Source organism: Lutjanus erythropterus, chromosome 19 (assembly GCF_056507025.1).
Source record: "Lutjanus erythropterus isolate fLutEry1 chromosome 19, fLutEry1.hap2, whole genome shotgun sequence".
NCBI classification, from domain to species: domain Eukaryota; kingdom Metazoa; phylum Chordata; class Actinopteri; order Lutjaniformes; family Lutjanidae; genus Lutjanus; species Lutjanus erythropterus.
In genome coordinates, this window is record NC_139335.1 from 19,265,872 (window position 1) to 19,289,718 (window position 23,847).

Here is a 23,847-nt window from a genome sequence, read left to right on the forward strand (position 1 = left end):
TGGGTCCCAAAACATAATTTGTAGCTCAATGGCACTTACTCTGCATTTGCCTGTGGGAGTTTTAAGGTTAATTGCACACAATCAACTGCTTGCCTTCACTGTAAGTCCATCAAGTGTTACAATTATAAAACAACAATCAGTAATAATCTGTAGTTATGTCCATTCTAGCCAGCTGTGGTTAGAGAGGGTTGAGAGACAAGGAGAGAGGAGATAAGGACACATTATTACAGTCTTTCCTTACTTTTCATCCACACATATGGCACTCATTGGAAACACACTCACATTAACACAATCACAGACACATACATGCACACAGAGTGTCTTCCTCTCTCCCTGTCCCTCTCTGTTGTATGTAGGCCAATGTGAATCATTCTCATGGGCACATGTCCAGGCTCGGCACTATCTGTTATTTTACACAACTGTACAACCGTTGGGTGGCTCTGAATACAGCTCTATCATGGCACTAATATATAAAACTCAGTAAATCTATAGATCTGTCATTCTCTGTAAAGTCTTCATTTATTAAAAGGTGTTTTTTATAAAGGCTGGTTTCACAGAGCTCAGCTGGGTGACAACCACAACGAACAAGCAGAGAGGAAATGTTATTACACCTGCGTCCGTCCATGGTGACGTGCACTTTTTTTCCATCTAGAGCTGAAATGGAGTGTTGAGAGACAAACCCTCTTCCTCTGGACATCCTCTGCTACGAACCAGCAATGTCTCATTCTTTTAATGCTACTCTGTCAGCGTTATTTTCAAAACTCTACCTGAGGCCTGTGCTCCAGGAAACCAGGAAAAATGTTTTTAAAACATTTAGAACATATGTAGGCTTAATTTACTTTATTGAAACATATTCAATATGTGAGTATGCTGAAAGCATATTTCTAATTGTTGCATTTACTGTTGCCTAAAATATGACCGAAGCAATTTGACCTAAGCATAAGTTATATCTAATAGTGTGCAATAATTTAAGTCTGCATACACTTGAACATAAAACTGCTGCTATTTCTTCTTCATAAAAGAACTTAGTCCCAATTTGAACGTCTTATCTTCGTTCTTGTGCATTCTGGGATAACACTGAGCAAGTGTGGAGTCACTCCATGTTTGTGAAACCAGCCCTTAGACTTATTGAACAGTATGCATTAGGCATCATCAGGAGAGTTCTTAAATGGCAGATGTGTCTGCAGGACGCAGGCAGGACCGCCTGGAGTTTGAAAAAAACTCTCTGCTTCCTGCTCTGGATACGGCAATGCAGCGTCCAGTCAGTGTCGGGTTTGGTGGGAGTGTGGTGCAAGTGTAAGGCAGCTCGTCTTATTTTACTCCGCAATGCACTGGTGATGAGGTCACTAAGGAGTGTGACCCTGAGCTGACCCTCGGATCCAGATGTCCATGAGTTTTAAAAGCAACACTAAGTTCCAATGCAGCTTGATTGTGAAGTGACGGTTATTCTTGGCTTGTGGCCGTTAAATAACAATCAAAGAAACGGGTGTGGAGGAGGAAATCACGTGGAGAGGTTACCGTTCATAGCGTCATGTGAAGTCAACTGGACAACTAGCAGAGTGAAACTGCTTGCTTAGCAAGTCCACACCTGAGAGAGAGAGAGAGAGAAAATACTTTAGAAGAGCCAACAAAGGTCAACTTATATCATAAGTTACTTATCATCATAAAGTAAAGGAATACTGATGTAAAATTACACAGATGCTTTTTATGATGCCAGTCTTCACCTTCTACAGGGTTCAGTTTGATGCTTCAAAAACAGGTTAAATAAATTAAACTTTGAACTGTATTATGGATGGACCGACGTTACGTTTGACATATGTAACATTCATAGTACAGACATTATACTACATGATTACACACAAATGTCTTCTTGTGTAACGTAGGGCTCAGTGTGGTCCACGATTATCTAGAATTTGTGCTCAATAGACATCAGTCTGGAGAGATGATCTGTCCTACCTTGACAGTGCTGTCAACAGCTCCAGAGAAGAGGCGCCCTCTGGAGACAGCGAGGGCTGTTACACTGCCCTGGTGTCTCAGCAGGGTCTGGGTACAGATCATGTTGTCCATGCTCCACACCTGATAACACACATACACACACACACACAAAATTACAATGTGTGTCACTATAAGCAGTACGTATTTTGTGATACTTAATTTCTACCCTCAAATGGTTTCTGGATCATGGAGGATGCAGTGATGCAGGGCTGATGGGTCAAGTACTCGGGTCATGTGACTTTATGACAACGATTTGTGTCAAAAATCCAAAACGACAGCATATGTAGTCAAAGGCACTGGCCATGAGCTGAGTATTGTTCTTCTTGAAAAATAATCGATTAGATTTTAACAACTTTGATGAGCGAACACTGAGTATCTGTATCCTGGAAGATACATTGCCCAGATAAGGGTATAACAAAGTGATAATCACTCATAGATGTGCTTTTGTTTTGAGGCTTATATTCCATTTCTGCCATATTCTGCTAATAAATTCCTGCAAATTGTACATAACAGATATTTAAAAAGTGCTTTAGTACAATACAGTTTACGCATTGCCTTTTAAAAGTTTATTATAAACACACACAACCTCATACTGATATGAGTGCAATGAACTCCATCTTTGCACACTCACACAAGACAAACACACACAGACACACACACACACACACACACAGACACACAGTCCTTCCTCACCCTGAGTGAGCGGTCGTAGGAGGCGCTGAACACTTTAGTCTGATCAGGGGTGGAGATGACGGCAAGAGCATAAACTGTCCCCACGTGACCTGTCAGGGTCCGCACCTGCTCTTTAGACTCAATGTCCCACACCTAGAAAAGAAGAAGACCCAAACACCTTCACCATCATAAAAATCTCAACATCACGTAAGTTCATCTGTGTCTGAGAAAAGTATTTTGGCTTGGAGGATAGTTGGAAGTAAACAGCAGCAGTATTTTCACTCTGAGTTATCAACATCATCGACAGTGATCGACATTTTAAGATTTTCTGACATTTTATATCCCAAACAACTAATTGATTAATTGAGAAAATAATCATTAGTTGCAGCACTAATTCAGTCCTGTCGAGTAATTTATCATTTTACGTTTTAAATATGTTAAAATATAGTTCTAAATACAGTTGAATATTTAAAAAATATAGACACAGCAGCATAATTGAAAACTCATAATCAAGTAATAATGTGTTTGGTGATTTACAGTTAAAGAGGTGTTGAGGTTAAGATACAGTAGATTTCAAATTTCTTTCAACATTGGATCTTGGCTCATCAGCATTCAGTGACTTTATTCCAGCTCCTTTAACAAATGTTAACTTAAACATTGTCACTGAAATTCTGTTAAAACAAACTACAACACCACTACTACAACATATTAACATACAGTCTCTAGAATCTAATCAAATCCAACAGTGTGACCAATCACATCAAAACTGATGGAGATGATTATTCACCGGTCCTACAAAGCTGAAATTTTTTTATTAATTTACACATTATGCATAATAAATGTTTTAGTGTAAGTGCTCTAACAAACTGACAGCTGACAGTCTGTGTGCAGAGTCCCACTGTTACAAAAAAGAACCTCTGCTCACTAAAATAAAGGACATGCAGAGAATTCATTCTGACTCAATGCTGACTTGAAACCACTGTTCAAAGAAACGACTGACAGCACATTAATGCCAACAAACTAAAACTGATTCTGCGAGACAGTAAACCTTTGCTAATTAATGTGCAAATTAATATGCTCCGCTAAGCGCTTTGATACAGACTGAATGAATGAGGAAACGAAAGAGCCTGTCTGGTTCTTTAAAAGGCAAGAGACAATGAGAAACTCAAGAGTTCATTGAAGAAATCCTGCCAGTGAGCATGTTAAGTTCACAGAGTCAGTTATGATGGTGAGTTTCCTCAGTTTCCTCATATGAAACTCAAGAATTTCACAAAACATGGTTTCCGGAATGCTTTCTGAAATTTGTCTGGTGTTAATGTGTCTTGAGTATATTTATCCCTTTATAATGGATGAGCCCTCTGTGAATATCATCTGAACACTAAAAGGGGCAAAAAAAACAAAACAAAACAAAAAACAGCCAAGTACAAATGGAGCCAGAAACAACCTCATGTCTTGCAAGAGAGGGCGAGACACATTCTAGTTTTACTCATGAGGCAGGAATGAAGAAAAGAGAAAAGACGGAAATTAAAACCCAAAAGAAAAAAAAGTACCCAGTCATACAGTACTGAATGTGTACGTGTGCATCTCCCTTACATGGATGAGGTTTTCATAAGTGCCACAGACGATGTGGTGGTTGGTGACGGCGATAGAGTAGACGCTGCCCCCGCTGGTCTGCAGAACGTGAACGCACTCCAGAGACCGGATGTCCCAAATCTAACAGACAGGGAGAGAGAAAGAGAGTCAGCGAGGGCTGCTGGGTAAACAAAGCCACTCAGAAACAAGGAAGAGGAGGATGATGACTGTATGGTGGATAGATGAACACAAATGCACAAGTTCTAACCAGTGGAAAAAGTGAGTAAGTCAGCAGCTCCAAGTTGTCAATTTTCATTTCCAAGGTAATGCAAAGTGTTGGCTGATCTTAAGTTCAATAACAATGCAGCACTGAAAACAGGCAACAAAATGCAGAGCAGGAGTGCAGTGGATTCACATAGTATCTGTTGTCTCTGTTTCACACACACCCGCAAAAGGCCAGACTTCACTTTTACCAAACACATGACAATGCATATACTACTGACACTGAGTCAGTGTAAAGGGTTGCAGCTATATTTGGATTAATCATGTAGTTATTATGGTTATTATGATCAGTTGTGCGTGTGTATTATCATCAAAAAAAAAAACAAAACCTTGTAATATCTTTATTTTAAAGCTAAGCTATGATCATTGTTGTTTGTCTCTGCTCCATCCTTCCAGTCTCTCTGTTTTATACTATCCAGTAAAAGCTAAAATATCAACAGATAATCCTTGACTGTCTGATTAATTACAGGGGAAATGGTGCCAGCTTTATATATTTACTGTATACTTGTTACAAGCAAGCTAATGAGTCCAACTCATCAAACATTAAAAATGCAAACTAAAAGAAGCTAATACCTTTCACTTCTTAGAAAAGCAATCAGAGCAAAAAGACTTTCATGTTTAAAGTCACTTCTAGGAACTTTCTCTGTGTCAAAAGTTATTTAATTGCCAAAATGTTCAAAGGAATGTTTTTCACTGGGTATTGGCAACATTTGTCACAGCAATTTCTGCAGCAAAACATTTTCTAAACGACTTCTGCGGCTAAGCACTGGCTGGAGACTAACTCCTCTGCTTGTGAGCACTATAAAAAAGAGCACAGTCTACTTTATCTGTCCTTTCATCTCTCACTCCTCGTTTTTCATTCTTCCACAGACATCCCTCATTCCCAAAACCAGTCCCCCCTCTCTCTTTGCTTTCTTTTTGGTCCTTCTCTTTATCTCCACTACAGCATCCCTGAGGTATTCATTAGTGACCAACTCTGGCACGACAGCGAGACGCACACAAACAGACACACACACTCAAACAGACACACGCACAGAGGCAGACAGAGATGAACATGCAGGCACACAGCACTTTCAACAGTGAGGCAGTGAATGAAGATGACAGTCAGATACAGACACAAAGTCCTTTCTATACAGAGAGGACAGAATCCAATTACTGACCACAATACAGTGAATCGAACCAGCTTTCACTACATGCTACATATACACAACCTCACAGTTCCACAGTTAAAGCAACATGGTGTCTGTACTCCAACTAATTAAAAGCCAGAGTGCGCTCAGGGGTGACAACAACAGGGGGACAATGATGCACATAATATCTAAAAACATAGCTAAACAAAACATGACTAGCTGACAATGACTTGTCGCAGCTTTACGTAGTAACAGCTCACACTCCTCCTGCACCAGGTTGGGCAACCGTGGGTACCCGCAAAAATGTTGTTTAACAGGTAAAAAGTATCTTTATATAAATTCATGGGTGCAGTAACAGGTAAAAATGAACTAATTTCAGGCGGAGAGTGGGTGAGAACACTAAGATAACACATACAACACAATAATATATATATATTTTTAGATTTGATTTAGAAATAATTAGGGGCTATGAGTGCGTTCTGGTTCTCAGCTTTACAAGTGCAGGCAAGGGCAGGTTTGCAAAACTGGATCCATGCAGGACTTTGAGTCACTCACACTCAGCAGCACATTTATTTTGATAAATTCATCAGTCATTCCCATACATGACGTGGAGCTTTATTTTTGGTTGCATGGGCACTCTACACAAACACGGGGGCCAACATGAAGCTTCTTCTTCCTTCCTCCAGGTCTTTATTTTAATGCTGTGACTCCAAAATTAACACCAGCCACCATCCAAATCCCACTCAAATCTGTCACTGGAAGATAAATCTGTAGCACCTGCCAAACACAACACTTTCAAATCTTCATTCTGTTGCACCTCATGACAAAACTGAAACTTCATTAACTGCGTCTGAATGAAAAAACATCTGCCACGGTTATTTTGTCTGATAAAAAAAATATTCTTTGCCTGCCATTTATTTAAATGACTGTTGCCAATAACCCACCTTCTTTGGCTACTCGTGTTATGACTGTCATTCTTTCCATTTTTAGCACCACATACAGTTTCCAGTGACAGCGGTGTCAAATTTAACATTTGAAATTCTTGGTACTTTTTGAAACAATGGGTTTCACACAAAAGTAGATAGGACAGCTGTGAATTTTGATGGTTGATGACCTTTACTAACCATTTTGATCACCTAGTGAAGATAAGCTGATGTTAACACTAAAATGGGTGAAAGTAAAAAAAAAAAAAAAAAAAGAAAGTTATTATTGCTAAGTTCTGACTGGACAATCACAACATGAATCTGCACCTACCTTGATGGTCTGATAAGAGCCACTGTACAGGTGGTTCTGGGAGGCCACCAGTGCTCTAACCCAGTGATTCAACCCAGTAAGCTCCTTCTTCAGCTTCAGCTCTGTGCCCACAATGTCCCACACCTGCAAACACACACAAATATGGTTTATGGAGATGATGAAAACTTAAACTATGAAAAAAGACTTTGCTGACTTCAACCTAAACAAGAGAATAGAGTTGATAAAAAAAAGAAAAATAATAAAAACAAATCACGAACATTCCTACAACAAACTTTTTTTTTTCCGTCAAACATATTGTGTTACTGTCAGTGCTTAACAGTAATAGCAATGTGTTTTCCTTGCCTTTTCAAATACTTGGCTCACACACACATGCACACACACACACACACACACACACACACACACACACACAGGGGTGAAAACAGTAAAGTACATGATGTCAATGAGCTGGGAGATGGGAGGAAGAGGCCAAGTTTAGTTGGGTAAGAAAGGAAAGTCCCTGTGTAAAGAGGACTGACATCACTCACACAGACACACGCATACACAGCACCATATCTCCTTGCCTTCCCTCGCTCGCTTGTAACCATAGTAACAAAGACAAGGCCACAGCCATCACTCCTTACTGCCTGCCTCTCCTCCTTTCCCCACTGAGCCACATTGTTCCACTCTTCTAGAATACAGATCTCAGCGGCAAAGTTGGACCAAGAAACAGCAATTATTAAATCTCTGAAGAAATCAACTCCCGACTGTAACATCCACAGCAGTTCCAGTCCAATTACTAACCTTCGCACATGTCAGAATTTCTTGGAAAAGTTATAGCCAATCAACTCACCACTTATCTGCATAGTAATAACTTGTTATATGCGGATTTTACACTCCACTGACACCAATTTGGCCAAGGAAACAAACAATATTCTGATTGCTATTGACCAATCCTCTTTAGTTTTAGTGCTTGACCTCAGTGTTTTGGCAGGATCTCAACAAATACTTCATTAATAAATTAGTTTAATAATTACTATTAAACTAATCACCAACTATTTTGATAAGCGATTAATTGTTTTGAGTATTTTTTTAAATAAAGAAAGTGTCCAAATTCTCTGATTTCAGCTTTTTATTGACCAAATAACAAATCAGTTTACCAAGAAAATTGACAGATTAATCGATAATGAAAACAATTGTTAGTTTCAGCCCTTCATACACATCACAATACGCAGTGGTTCCAAAACCTTTTGGGGAACGTCCCCCCTCAGTCCATGCCCCCACCCCACAATTATTATCAATAATTAACAATAATTGGGGAAGCAAGTTGAAATCTCAAAGGTGAAATAAAAGTCAGGCTCTCTGCAGCAGCAGTTGTGTGCCCCTGACTCTGTGAACCACTGAAATAAAGCAATGTTAAATTATTTGTTATCATGGTGTCCATTTTTATTGCTATACTGTAATACTATAATTTATTTATTTAAAAATGTCTTGTCCCGATCATGATAGCTGTGTAATTGTCTTTGTGAGATTTTATTTTGACTCAAGTATTCATCTCTCTCCTAAACACACTAGAGCTGATTGAAGGTTCTCAAACATGCAGGGCTAACACCTCGATAAATCCCAGCTCACATGCTTCCTATGTTTTTCTTCCTCAGGTTACCTATCAGCCACAGGAATTCAGCACAAAACACCAACAATGCACTTTACTGATTTCACTGACCATTGTTTTCAATATTTTACCAGTACTTGTTTTTTTTTTTTTTATCCCTGTACGTTGGTCCTCTGAAACCTTGACTTGACTTCATTGGAAAATAAACAGATGCCTGTGCAGAAAATGTTTTAAATGATGATATGACACACGCACTGGGTGATACATGATGTACATAACTGTACCTTAATGGCCTTGAGGGAGCCGCTGAACAACATGTTGTGGGAGGAGACCAGTGTGCATACAGGGTTGTCATGGGCACGGATAGTATTGACTTTCTGCAGGGTCTGGATGTCCCACACCTACGCAAGATGCACAGCAGCAAGACACACAACAGAAAGATAAAAACATAACTTCTATAGCATGTGCTAACAATTCAAACTGTGCATGTTTGCCCTTAAAATGAAGAAGAGGGGAGCTGAATGGTACTTACGATGATGGTGCAGTCTGCAGAGCCACTGTATAGCCTGTTTCTATGGAGACAAAAAATATATAACCAAGTCATGCTCTGTGGGAGGGCTGGTGATTCCCAGCTGACGTGCATCTTTTGATCACAGCATGTGTTGTTTTGTGCATGTGTGCATTTTATTACCCCTGGATACACAGTGCCAGTACGATGCCATCATGACCCTCGAGGGTTTTCTGACACTTATAGGTGGTGCAGGTGTCCCACACCTGAGAGGAAGAGGAAAGATGGATTGACATACTGCTAAAAAATTACCTCAATTAGAATTCAACGGGTTTCATTTGTGTTTGTGTGCATCCTTATGCCTTTTTCAGTTCATGTCCTCAATAAGGTGTCTTGTAAAACTTTATAAAGAGAAAGACGAATCTATAATTCCAGATTTCCAACACAAAACAAGGTTGTGGGCGGAAGTTATCAGAATCTCTCAGGAAGTATGTGGATGAAGACTGTGTTCAGGCCTAAAATAGCACTGCGTCAAAATAAAGACCATAAGGGGTTGCGTCAGTGTGGGTGTGTTGCTACAGATACTCAGGAGAAAATGAAATCCAGGAAGTCTAGCCTGAGTTTCAAGGCCCTCTGCTACATCACCAGTGGGTGTCAAGAAAATAAACCAGAAAGGATGTGGTTTTCTTTGATGCAGTGCTAATGATGGTCTTTGATATGTCTGTTTTGCGTGCTTGTGCGTGTTGTGTTACCTTGATAGTCTTATCTGATGATCCAGAGAAGAGCAGGTCTCCGGTGGAGTAGACACACAGACACCAAACCGGACCCTGATGGCCAACAAATGTCCCCTTACACTTGAAGATCTGCTGGGGGTCGTATGCTATAGCCAAGCACAGAGATGGGTAAGAGAGGATATATACTTTTAACTGGAAACTAAACAAGAGGACTATAATTGAAGTTCAAACAGGATGATTAAAAAGTGCCAGAGAAAGGAGGAAGGAAGAGACAGATAGAGGTTGGTGAAGGGAGTGAGGGAGAGGAGGAAGGAGCTAGATTTTGCATTTCAAGTCAACAGAACTTTAATGATTAAATCATTCAAAATTTAATTTAATCAATTAAAAGGACAGACAGAAAGATACTTACAGCCCAGGATTCCCATGTTGAGCCTGGCATTGATGTGGGACAACTCATCCTGCAGAGACACAGATGAGGGATTGGGGCATCTGTTCTACTTGTGTCGGAATGAATATCAAGTACGAGCTACACTAACACACCTATCCCAATCCTTTTAATCTGGCTACCAGATTCAAACTTTTACTCTCACACATTCACTCTCTTTCTAAGGTGCACACACACTTACATTGAGCATAGAGGCATCTCGACGAAATTCCATCAGATCCTCGCTTAGTTTACTCTGGTTCTCATCCAACACATCTGAAAAACGCACACAGGCACAATCACTTTGAGAAAACAATGTGCTAAAATATGGTAGTCCCTTAGGGTCATAAAACTTTATCCGGTCGTTTTTCTTGTCAATGTTTATCCATCAGTAGGTATGTGGACTTTAAACCATGTCTTAAGTGTGGTGCAATGCAGCAGTGTGACAGGATCTGATGAAAACAGCCAACTAGGGATGCATCATCCAGTTTTGTTTTTTTTTATCAGATCCTGAGTACTGATTCCATAACAGTGCTCTTTTTATTCCCAAAATCCAAATTAATTAAGTCTGTAATCACAGATCAGGGGAGACATTCATACACTAACATGTTTTTTAGGCATGTGAAAATATAAACTCATATTGTTAACAAGGTTCATAGAACTGAGACATCCCAATGCATCAACCTCTTAAGGACAGACATGATCATGTTTTTTTCTCATACATATAAAACGTACACTGCTGTGATAAACAATGATCAGAGCTGATGTCGGCCTCACTGTCCTCTGAGTCCACACAGAAAAAGCTTTCCTCTACATCTCTTTAACCACTCAAGTCACTGTTAGGGTTGCAAATTTTGTCTGCTTTCCTTACTCATTAACACACACAGACAAAACAATGTTAAATGAGGCACAATGACTGCCATTTGTAGTATCTTAATTATTAATGAATACATTTTTTAATGATTAATCATTAACACTCCTAGTCACTGACAAAACATTTACAGTCGAGGCCTACATGCAGGAAGTGGCAAAGTGTTACATATAGCAACTCACTACTGCAAATAATCAAATCCAACTGATTTGATCAGTTTTCCTACAGGCAATAACGACAAAATGAATGGTGTTATATTTACTATCTCTTCTTGTGTTGGCATGAAATGCATAAACAAGCCAAATCAACTTGGCTGAAGTAAACTGCTTGAGTCCATGTGACTTTCATTATTAAAATCCGGCTTTGTTTTATATACATTCAGTATAGAACAGCCAGCTCTGCGGTGCCCTTGGACAAGATAATAATCCACACGCTGCAGCAACCTGTTTGATGGAGTGTAGCAACTTCCTGTAAAGATGCCATTAACTCCTCTAAATGCTATAAATAAGAATAAAACTGAAGAACTTTCTTCTCTACTGTATCTTACCAAATTTGAGCTCCAGGTTCTTCTCTAGCTGATCTAACTTCTCTGATAGTTTGCCTAACATGGAGCGCAGGAAAGCAATGTCTTGATCCTTTTGAGCCAGAGTCAGCTGCATCTCATGGAACCTAAACGGGGTCAAAGGTCACAGATTTCATACAAGTAGATCAAAGATTGAGACACTGGTGAGTATTATTAAATTTAAGGAATGTTAGTAAGGTTAAAAGTTCACTGAAATTGCAAAACGTATGCTTAACAAACAGACAGAGACCCATCAATTTAACTAAATAGTTGGAGTTTTGAATGCTTAGTTCTTCAGATGACAGTAAAAAGTATTTTTGTTACAAACGACAGCTCCACTTGTGATGTGTATAATTTTTGTATGTCTGCTCACCTGTCATCAGTCTGCTGTAGGAACTCCTTCAGACCCTCAAATTTACACACCTCCAGGTGTGTTTCATACGTGTCCTGGTTACCAATGAATGTGCAGCTGTCGAGGAGGAGAGGAGAGAAGACGCTCATTAGTGGTAGGTAGTGTCTTGCATATAAACAGAAAAAAGTGACTGACTTCATGAGACACAGTAGATGAAAAAAATGGTACTAAAAAACACAGAAACAAAAAGAGGGATTGCAAATGTATAAGATATTGCATAAGACTATATAAGAAATAGGGAGGAGGTGGTAATGTTTCTGCACATGCATACACATATGTGTTTTAGGACTCACCCATATTTGGAGTGTGGACATTTGATGTGCTCACATTCTTTGAGGTGAGCCTCCAGGTTCATGGTGAGCAATGGGGGGCAGGAGGGGTTGTTGGGGCAGCGGACTGGCCTGTAGTCACAACTGGCCTCATGTTCTCTGCAGATATACATTGAGGTGGGGTGAAGAGAGGAGAAGAATCAGTCTGGAACAAGCAGCAGAAGCACAACATCCTATCAAAGACCTCCCCGTAGTTCTTACTTGCGTGCAGACAGTTTGATGGTGAAAGGGCAGCCTAGTGGGTCCACCTCGTACGCTCCAGGTTTCCCGGCCACTGTGGACGTGGAGGCCGCAGCTCCGGCTGCACCACTGGCTGTGGCCCTGCAGCCGTATTTGCAGTGAATAAACAGCTCTCCGATTTGCTCAGCTACTGCAATGTTGTTCACTACAACTGTTAGTTTAGCTGCATCCACTGGGCACTTATCTGCAAGGAGAACAAAGATCGATGTAAGGTTATATTAAACACTTAAAACTACTGGAATACAGCCATTATTAATGTTATTAGTACCACCTGTATTTGACAAGTCTAGACAAAAGGCTAGAAAAAGAAGTATCAAAATTTTTTATAGCCACTGTATATCCCTCCCCATAAATCTAGCATCGCAAAAAATAGTAATCAAGATAAAGGAAGAAAATAAAGGAGGAAAGGAAGAATAATGACAATAATAAAATAATATCAGTAACAGTAATAGTAATACATTTGGATAACGGACCACAGAAAATAAAGGAAGAAAAAAAGAGAATAATCAAATAAGGATCACAACACATTTTAAGTCTCACCTGAAGTCAAGGCACATCGTCTGCAGAAAGTGTGCTGAGGAAGTAGGAAAAACAGGCATTATGAAATTTTCCTTGTGTTTTCTTGTTCTTATTATAATAAGTTTTAACACAACTGACCACTCAATAAGCCCCGACTCCCTTGGTTACTGTTACCACACCTGTCAAACTTCCTTAAGCAAATCTTCGCAATGATAACGGTGATAGATTCACCAGTTCAAATTCTTCAGAGACTCTTGAAACAGTAGACCTCTGATTTCAGACAGACAGGCAAAAGCAAGCTTCTCATTTCTAACTGGCTAACATTGATAATATCAGCTATAAAGAAACCAGTTGCTAGCAGATTTTATCAACTGTAACTGGCTAGCAATTTAAGCTAATGATAGCTCCTAACTTGTTCAAAAAATGCAATCTTCTGATTTTTATTAGACTCATTTAAAAAAAAAAAAAAGCCATATACTCCTGATGGTAACACACATTGTATCGTAGACTGATGCTATCTGACTCATTTCATTCTAACTTTGCTTATTCTGCTTTGCTTACATACACTGGACAACCAAGACAGAGGTTAGATTTTGGCTTTATTGTTTATATTTTAAATAGTATGTAATACTTTTAACATTTCCAGAGAAAAGACTTTTAGGATGGAGACAAACTGATGTGCTTGAAAAATGTTGCATTATTTTGGATAACAAATTTCTCTGGCAATGCTGGAGTGTAAACTTTCCCCAACACCACTTAAGCACAGAAGAGAGCTGCAAACATTAACATTAGCCTCACTGTGTTATAGTAACAGTGATGAGCATGAGGTGTGGCAATATTAGAGTGGTTGGAGTGTTTCTTAATTTTTTAATGTAACCTGTAACTCCACAAAATAATGCAAGAAATAATGCTAGGTTACCACTGTTGAAAGAAAGCTAAAAGCTAAAAGCAAGAGATGCTAACAAATGTAGCTGAAGTTAGAGCAGACAAACATCCATACCTTATATGTCTGTTCTAGTATTTTTGGTTTTGTAGAGGGTAAAGAATTCAAACCACCAACCAAACACTTCATATACAGAGTATCTCTCTTTCTACAGCACCATGCACACTGTCTCAACATGTGAAATCAAAACCTTGACAACCAGGCTTGTTGTGCCTCGTTATAGTTGTTAAGCTATGATTAAAAAGTTTATTTCCTGAGGAGGGGTTTAGCAAACTATCAATTATAATGCATTTATAGTGCATCATCAAGAGCGGCCTTTCAAGGAAAATGTCATATATAGAGTATATTCAAATATAAACTGAAAAATTGTCAGAATTTAAAAACTTTTAAAAATATTTTTACAGGAGGGATGAGCAGAAAAAAAAACAGAGAGCAGGCATAGAGGATGAGTAAGAGGGAGAGATGGAGGAAATGCTTGAACAGACCAAAGTGAACTCACCCCACATGTGGTGATGACAGGGTCCTTGAAGACGTTACAGCACAACTGGCAGCACAGTTTAACTGACGGCTGTTCAGCGAAAACCTGGGGCTCCTTCACAGAAACACACAGTCATTTGTTAATTTTCTACGTTTGTGGTCTGGTGGTTTCAGTTCCGAGAACTAAGTTTTCACTGTGTTTTTATACTGAACTGTTTGTGAGTATATGTTTATGTTTGTTGACACAAGGTATACAGTGTGATGGTGCTAGGCATCGTACCGTGTCCTCCTCCTCTTCATGCAGAGAGAAAGTTGAGCGCAGAGACATGTTGGACTCGGAATGGAGAGATCGGACTGAGATGGCTGAATCTGACCTCCGAGGAGTACCGATAGGAGGCTGAGGGAATGGAAGAAGGCAGAGGGGGAAACATCTTAGCCTATTCCTATATTGATAGCACCATAGTACATCCAGATGGTTTCAGATCTTGTTCACAAGTTTCATCAATTCAGATTTTTTTTAAGTCGACATCATGATTACATCACAGTGTTAGCTGTTAGCAAATCACCTCAGAGCAGAGGGCCACATAATTAAGCTTAAATGTAATCTTGCTGTGTTGTTTGGTGCCAGAATCAAAGTACTAATGACTCAAGAGTGAAGTTTTACTGCATACCAGCTGCTACTCTGAGTCAAAAAAAATTTGAAGACAACTTTGGTTACACATAATAAGACCATGGGAGATGTGTACAAGCCGTGTCAAAATAAACAAAATCAAGTCACAAAATGTCAAGAAAAGAAATATTCTCACCTATTTTCCTTATTGAACAGAAAATCAATCACCTTCTGAATTCAGTCCTCTCTCTCCTACTGAACTAAGACGCATTAAATTGCCTTGTTAAGTCAATAAAACACACTTCATTTAAAGTTGACAGACATAAACTCACCAAATAAAACTCACCAAAACTGTCTTTGTCTGTCTGTCTAATGGTATAGCAATCAACAACTGTGTTTAGTTGAAAAAATCCATAAATACAAGTCAGATGTGAAACAGTCTGGCTAATAGGCTGTTTTGTTCTCACTCACCTGTCACTCTGCAGAAACTAAAATTAGCTAAATCAAATCACCCAAAAAAAACCAAAACAATCAGTGATATAGTCATCCAATTAACCAACCCTAACTGTGCAAAGATCATCCATCTATTGAGTGAGTGGATCAGCCAGTCTGGTCTCATTGCTTAATGTGAAATTTCCAAGTCACACTGGTACTCCTGGAGTGACTGTACATATTCAGAAGAGCTTTTATTTTGTTCAGCCATTGTTTATGAAACAAGCCAACAAAACTTGCTAGCTAATGTTAGCAACCAACATGTTTAGGGAATTGTTTTGCCTCCAGCAAAGCTCCCACCACAAAAAAACACACTTATTAACAGAAAGGGGGTCTATAGATATAGACACAATAAATAAGATGAAATGTGACACTGGGGAGGGAAACTGGTCAGTTAAAGCAACTCATCCCATGTTTATTTTTAACCCAAAGCTAAAAAATGATCAGCTTCAGTAAATGTCATTATAAATGTGGGTGTCTTTAAGTGCTTGTATTTATCAGGCTAGGTTGGAAAAACATAAAATGGAAAAGGATGTGTGTGTGAGAGTGTACCATTCCATCGTCGTCATCCCGGGGAGAGTAGGTTAGAGTGCTAGAAGAGGAGGGAGTTCTTCTGTGTTGCTTGTAGGTGCTGGTCCCTTCTGCTGAAAACATATGAAGGCAATTTCACCAAAAAAATAATAATGCAAAAAGGGCAACAGCAATGAAGAGAAAGAAAAAGCACTTCAAGAGGAAAAGATTATCCGTGTATCACCTTTAGTTCCAGCAGCTACGGTTGAGAAGGTAGGGCCAAATGAGGCCTCCATCTTGCTCTGTAGAGGAGAGATGAGGATCGAACAGACAGAAAGACAGAGTTGAGAGACAGATGGAAACTATAAGATTATTTAAATAAAAAGAGCAGTGACAGCCAGAATATGTCAAATGACACAAGTATAATTTGGGTATTTAATTAAAATCTCTAATGTCTTTCACCCTGCTGCTGGAGTCGGCTGAGAGGGTGGAGGGGCCACTTGGGATAGATACTGTAGCTGCTGCTGCTGCTGTTACTCTGGAGTATCAGCTGTAGCGGGACGTCTTCCCACTGCTCGTAACCCAAACACACACAAACGCACGTGGACACACTAGTAGCTAGCTGGGCTGCTAGGCCTGGGAGGAAGAAAGAAGACAAGAAGGGGTGCAGAGAAGTGGAGAGGAATTAGTGAGAAGACCAGTGGAAAACAGATGTTGTGACATCCTGTTTAAAAAATAATAATAAATCTGATAATTTGCTTCTGAGCAGTCCCGCAGGAGTCTGGCTGCGATCAGGACAAATACACAACACTAACTGTAAGTTGCTTTATGTTTTAACAGAGACAGAGAAGAAACACACACCCACACTTGGCACAAGAAATGCTGGCAACTGCCAGTAGTGACAGTACAGCTTAAAGCTACTTAACATGAGGCAGTGCAGTGAGAAATAAGTGCATCATGGGCCTTGTTCAGTGGTGTTAGTGTTGTTGAATAGTGTTTGACCTACTTTACTGGCTTCGGGCATAACAAACAACACTCAAACATAATGATTCCCTTTCAATCACTACAACTGACTCGATTGTTTTTCATAGTTTTAAGAAGCGTTAAAGAAAATGAGGCTCCAACCACAAATTCAGTCAGTCAAACACAGCTGGATACATGAAGTTCAAAGTTAAGTCAATAATTAACTGACTGAACATACGTTCATAGGAACTGAACAATATATTCATCAGATACTGATTTTTTTTTTCCCACTTGCCCGGTCAGGCAAGTGGGTCAGAAATCTACTTGCTCAATGTCAATTTTTACTTGTCCCTGTGCAAAATGTCTTATTTATTAACATGTAACTAACAAATAACAACAAAGACAAAATTTGACTATTGTTTTAAATCTTCTGGGGCTGAAACAACTCTAAAATGTCAGAAAATAGAGAAAAATCACAGTCCAGGGGGAAATGTCTTGTTTTGTCAAACCAAAATCCAATGATATTCAGTTTAATATGATAATAAACAAAGAAAAGCACAAAATACCCATATTTAAGAGGTCAAAACAGACTTAAGACATCATATTATACAGACGTATGAACACAGGTCAATGCAAAAAATCACACCGTAATCATATGTTTTTCAGTGAAAATAAGAATAGTTATGAAAAGATTATCATTCCCTCTAATACTGCAAACCATACTGTAATTGAGATACAGGTCAAAATAATTGTCACTTAGATATTCTTTTCAAAATCATTCACAACTACCTCCAAACTAACTTTTTCTCCACATTCCCAAAACTGAGAACGGGGAACACTTATATTGTTCCACAGGAGCCACATTGACAAGGTTGCCTGCAAATGTGTCTACAGACATTTTTTGTTTATCTGCCTTTTGAATGCAGGCATCGGCTGGTGCCCGTTATCCAGGGATGTAACAATTCACTCATGCATTTGATGCATCAAGCATTAATGTGTAAGATACGAGTACATCAGGTTCAGACAGCCTGTATTGGTAAAAAGCTGAAGGTGAATCAGACAAAAAATGATGCAGCACTAGCATTTTTGGCAGCAATGAACTGCCGCTGTAACTTTTCTCCATTTTCTCTCTCTCCCCCAGCCTCTGCCTGCACTGGTCTCGCTGGACGCTCACACAAAACATGCGCTCTCCCCTCCCTCTGCTGTCTCTCCTCTTCATTTCCTCAAAAGAACTGATGTTGCACCGCTTCGCACCACCAAACTTTCATTATGCACAGATGTGGAATAAGTTTGGGTTTTATAAGAAAGATAAGAAACACAGCTGCAAATCATTCATGCAAAATATGTCAGAGAGCAGTATCTTCCAACCACAGACACGTCATGTCACTGGTAGAGCAGGTAACACATAGCATCACTGTTTCCCCCACACACAACAGTTTTAAGATTTGTTCACAGATTCTCATTTAGGCTAAAAGTATCTCACTCACACATGAGATTCCTAATAGTCAGTGAGAGACACACACCTTCCATTATCTCAAAACATCAGATAACTGCTCCTACTCACTGGCCAACCAATTATTTAGTCTGTCACCACTGGTTTTGCTCAATTTGACTATTTTCCTTCAGCAATTAAAAGTGAGATAGACAAGCAAATTAGAAGTGCATGATAAGGATTTGTTTTCAGCTGAGACATATAACTGATCATTACCTGCTTCTCATGGCTGATACTAATAAGATAACAAATAATTTCACATTTTCGGTTTTTAAAAAGAAGTCCACATAGCATGTAGTTTATGCAGATAACAAAAAAATGCTAACATGTAGTGACCATTGATGGATGACTTAAGATTCAATCACTCCAAATGAACCAAATCCAACTGACATCATTATTACAACAAAAACAAAACAGTTCTGACTCTTCAAATGTGGGGATTTTGGCGAAGAGTTCAAATTACATGCTTTGATATAATCTGTTAAATAGATATTATTATAGCTGATATTTATCAGTTTATATATGCTAATATCGATGTAGACCTATTTAGCTGAATAGAACCCAATGTAACTGACTTAAAACCAAAACTAACACACGTTTTGTCAAAAATTCTGATTCAAACACAAATTCAGTCATCAGCAACATCTGAATAGAGGAACTTCAAATTTGCAGAAGTGAAGACGTACATACCTACGAACTACACGGTCATGCACTGATGATTTCGCTTGAAGTTACTGAGCCTCCTCATGAGACATACGCACAGCTGAGGCAGCAAGAAAAAAAAACACAACAGCTGTTTCACTGAAGGCAGTACTCACACCAAGTATTATCAACAATTTAGTAACGAGGACTGGGTGACCAGCATCTGCAAATCCTCAAATACACACACGTACACACAGGGGAAGGCTGAGAGGAGAGAGGGAGGGAGCAACACGGAAACAAAAGGAAGAGGGAGAAGAGACAGCCAAAAACCAGTGACCCGGTTAACTAGATACTGATGTAAACAGAAAGGTATGCGGACTGTCAGCTCACGGGCTAACGGGCTGCAGAATCTGCCCACGAAACTATCCAGGACCTCTAATCCCCTGTAAACAGCGTCACAGCTGTCTTTTTTCACCAGCCAGGAGATTCCCGTAAAAGAGGAGCCTCAACACAGAGGAGGGGGGCGGAACACACACACAACAGACCAAAGTTTAACACTGACAGCTAGCTAGCTAAATGCTAAAAGGCCAAAAATATACGTGTAACAGTTTTACGCGCGTTAGCTACTATGAAAGGCAGCTCGTAATGCAGTTTCTTATCAACCGTCATCTTGTCAACAACCGTTTAAAACTGCGATAATTAGCTTGCCAGCTTAAGTGGCTTGTTTGCTAGCTCAAGTTAGCTAATGTTACATTTTCTGTTAGCAATCACTGCTGCTAACTGTCTTAAGCTAACTCTGCTAACAACCAATAGAAAATGTGCGTTGTTTAATAGTGAGTAGGACAGTTATTTAATAACAGCTTGGTTTTAGTTTGTGGACTTACCATTATTTTCTAACAGCGTACCCTCAAGCCTGCAGACGAATTCCTAAAATCTCTCTCTCTCTCTCTGCCTCACATACACACAGCTCTAATGCCGCAGTGTGTTCTGGGATTTGTAGTAGGAAGCGTATCGCTGTCCATTAATGATGTCCATTCCCTCCGCTGTTGGACTACGCTACCCACAATCTACTTCTCTGAGCTGCCATTGGACTCGGTGCTGTCAGTAAATTCCGCAAACCAACTACAAAGCGCACTATTCCCTAATATATCCACATCTGCTCCGGTTCTGCGTCGGTATTGGTTCCTGCAGAGACCGAACCATCATGCGACAGCCACCATCACGTTTTACGGCGAACACGCGTGTGGGGTGGTGTGATGTAGGGAGAGTCTGGCCAACATCACAGCGAAACTGTAAAATATTGAATCTTGAGTTAAAACACCACCTGAGAGAAAACCCTCACCCAGGGATTCTCAGCTTGCTTTGCCCGGGTGCCTCTTTTGCAAAATTTCAATAAAGAAACATGAATAATAACGTTATTTATCAGATATAATTAATAGACATGTAAAGCCCCATAACCTATCTTTCTTTTTTTTCAGATTAACTGAATTAATGAAATAAAATACACTGGTGCAAGAACTGAGATATTTTACTGCAATTATCAGTACTGCATTTTAGCTGTAAATGCTTTGGTAACATTTGGGTAATTCATAAACATAAACTCTTTAAGCTCTTTAAGCTCTTTTATTATGAAATTACATCGATGGGATCAGAATTATCCTAATTTCTGTGCAACTTTTGCTCCTCTTCAGTTAATATTTGTCTTCCCCATGGAGAGCTAACATCTGGTCTTACTGTTGTTTGCACAGATGGAAAGGCCAAAGATCACCCTTCTCTGTTATTAACAGCCTCATTCATCTCATCATGAAAAACTCTTTCCTGGGAAAAACAATATGAATCAATTTATTTTTTTTTAAATCACTGTGAATTAAGACCAGGGACCAGATGTGGCCCTAAGGCCTAAAGTTACCACCCTAAACTATGACTGGACCTTTCAGTCAAAACCTGGTTTAAAGTGGTTCAATCTGCTGGGTGGCCTGTGACCCAGGTTTTATTCCAAACATGCTGGATGCAAATTTCAAAACATGGCACGAACAAACTCTGAGTATTTGGATTTCTTCTGGATACTCTCTTAAAAGCTTCCAAGATTTTTAGGGAGCCACGGAACCAAAGTCAGGATTTTAAGAAACACTGAGGTCATGAGCTCTAGTTTTGCTAGAGGGGTTCCCGGGCAAAAAAAATGGAAAACTATAGTATAAATATATGCATTTTAACACATTTTGAGATTGACAGTACAACAATCATGTAGAATATAATGTCAGTGCCAACACAGATGAAAACTGTATGTGTTGCCCACTTTGTAATTGTTTTATTTTTTACTCTGACGCTGGCAGTTTCCACACCCAGCAAGAAAACTGTGTTCAATACAATGGAAGAAAAAGGTGCTGGAAAAAATTTGACTTAGAAAATTACCATTTGATTCAAGCTTGTTTCTTGGCAAAAAAAAAAAAAAAAGATTGCTAACATGTTGCACGCATTCAAGGAAGTTTCATAAAATTGGAAAAAGAGGTATTTATCATTATTGATCAATGAATTATTGTGATGAATGAGGTGTCAGTGACACATTTTGGTAATGATCACTGAACACGCAACTATCTATTTGTGCCTCATTTCCTGTGTGAAATTTTTGTGATACATGAAGACACCGCAATAGAGAAGAAAAGAAATTGGGAAATCTAGCTATTGCAAAATCTTTAGCAGCACAATGACTCATATATGCAAACATTTATTTTATCTTGGACACTGGCTATGGATTTTAGCAATTTGTTAATTTAAACTGTAGACACGGCCTCTGTGTCCTAAATTCTACAGGCAGAGGGAAGAATATGACACGCTGATAAAATATTAAAACATCTGGAAAAATCAAGATCTGGATCTGGTATGTTAAGACTTTTTAAAATGTTGCTTTTAGAGCTGACGCTGGTTTCAGAAGTATTTCTAAATTATACAAAGGTCTTCAAGAGATAAGTGCAGTGAATACATCATATAAGAGAAAAGTTGGATAATAAGGAAAAATATGCAATATCAATGAGGTATTAGGAAAAATATGGTCAGATTGTTTTTAACACCAGTACTTTTAACAGTGCAGGGCGAGGCAGACAGCATGTTGGAGAGGCTGTGGGTGTGTGGGTGCAAATCATTACCACATGTTCTGGGGATGCTCTAAGACTACAGGAAGACAATCTAAGATAAAGGGGAAAGAATAAAAATGAATTTTTTTTTTTTTTTTTAGAAGTACACTAAATCACAAATCCTTATAGTGATATGTTAGTTTAGTTTTGGGAAGTATAATTATTTTCAAGTCGTTTGTAATACACTATTAGTATGATTAATTCAAGTGTACTTAAATTTTACTTCAGTAAAAGTGTTCTTAAGTATACTTACAAAAAGTGCATTTAAAGATTACACTGTGCATTACACTTAATTACAACTAAAATATACTTGGTGCAAAATTATTTGTTCCAAAATGGCAAACTTCAAGTGAACTAATCATTAACACACATGAAGTATACTCATGGCTGACTGCGAGTAAACTCAGGTATGCAAAAATTTAATATATTCTGTCATATTTCTTTTTCAGCAGGGAGTGTTTAGACAACTATAATCCTTCTGTGGGGAAGGTGGAAGTTAATCAAGATACATTTTTTTTATTAAGTAAGACAGAAAAAATTGTGCAATAAATACAGTAAAACCATTATACTTTCTACATAATAGAAAAGTGTATGAGCTGTCTCAGAGCACCACCAGTGGCTGCTTGTCAGGTTCCAAGAAGGATCCAAGAACTTCTAGAACCAGAAAAAGTTAAGTACAGAGTGGAAGAATCATTTTTATTATTTCATTATTCAGTTTCTTCTACCCCAACCCTTCACTTAAGTGTGGATATTAGGTGAAAATGTATAAACAGTATATATTATAGTGTTTTTTCCTTGTTTGTTTTAAGCAGTGGAGTATTTGTACATTTACCCAAGCTCTGAAGTAAAACTTTTGAAGTACTCTCTCCAAATTTGGTGAGTTTTAATGTTGCTGATAAATTAAAGGATTAAGTATTCCTTTACGGGTTTAGAAAGTTATCCTACTCCTTAAGCTAAAAAAAACAAAAACCCCTATGATTAGCTGGAAAATGCGTCATCACAAAGCTGAAAACAGGCTGTTTTTCTGGCAACATAACAAGTTGACTTCTCAGAGATAAATGGTACTCACAGGACAGCAACACTACAAACGTGATGATCTTATGATGCATTTCTGAAATTTCAACTACCCAACAGTTTATAATGTAGTTCAAATTAGCTGTACCAGAAACATCTACTGCAGTAAAATGCAACATCCATACTAGTGCAGCAGTAATATTAATCCAAAAACATCATATATATAATAGTCAAACACTGACAGGAAACATTTTACTGCAAAATGACTACTTTTACTTTTCATTCTCTAAGTACAAGTTTGCTGATAATACGTACATACCTTTACTTCAGTAAGGTTTTAAATGCAGGATTTTTACTTGTATTGGAACATTATATATTGTGGTATTGATGCTTGTACTTAAGGATCTGAATACGTCTTCCATCACTTCCTGTTTTTGCTGCCCTGTTTTCACCAGCAGAGGGTGCTGCATATCCAGAT

General features: G+C 38.8%; 1 protein-coding gene across 2 annotated transcripts; it reads right to left on the bottom strand.

Moving 5' to 3' along the window:
• Positions 1 to 858: 858 nt before the first annotated feature.
• On the bottom strand, positions 859 to 16,763 carry traf7 (TNF receptor-associated factor 7). 2 transcript variants are annotated; one of them, XM_084744047.1, is made up of 21 exons: positions 16,590 to 16,763; positions 16,372 to 16,429; positions 16,170 to 16,258; positions 14,796 to 14,912; positions 14,538 to 14,630; positions 13,117 to 13,150; positions 12,538 to 12,760; positions 12,301 to 12,435; positions 11,969 to 12,064; positions 11,581 to 11,702; positions 10,365 to 10,438; positions 10,148 to 10,196; positions 9,757 to 9,884; positions 9,188 to 9,270; positions 9,029 to 9,068; positions 8,781 to 8,897; positions 6,906 to 7,028; positions 4,261 to 4,380; positions 2,689 to 2,820; positions 1,957 to 2,076; positions 859 to 1,588 (listed from the first exon to the last, which is right to left on the bottom strand). In XM_084744047.1, the coding sequence occupies exons 2-21, from the start codon at positions 16,421 to 16,423 to the stop codon at positions 1,574 to 1,576; spliced, it is 1,962 nt and encodes a 653-aa protein (XP_084600173.1). In that variant the 5' UTR covers positions 16,424 to 16,429; positions 16,590 to 16,763; the 3' UTR covers positions 859 to 1,573. The 2 variants fall into 2 exon arrangements, with proteins under 2 accessions (XP_084600173.1, XP_084600172.1); XM_084744046.1 differs by having other exon boundaries at positions 16,170 to 16,261.
• Positions 16,764 to 23,847: the final 7,084 nt, after the last annotated feature.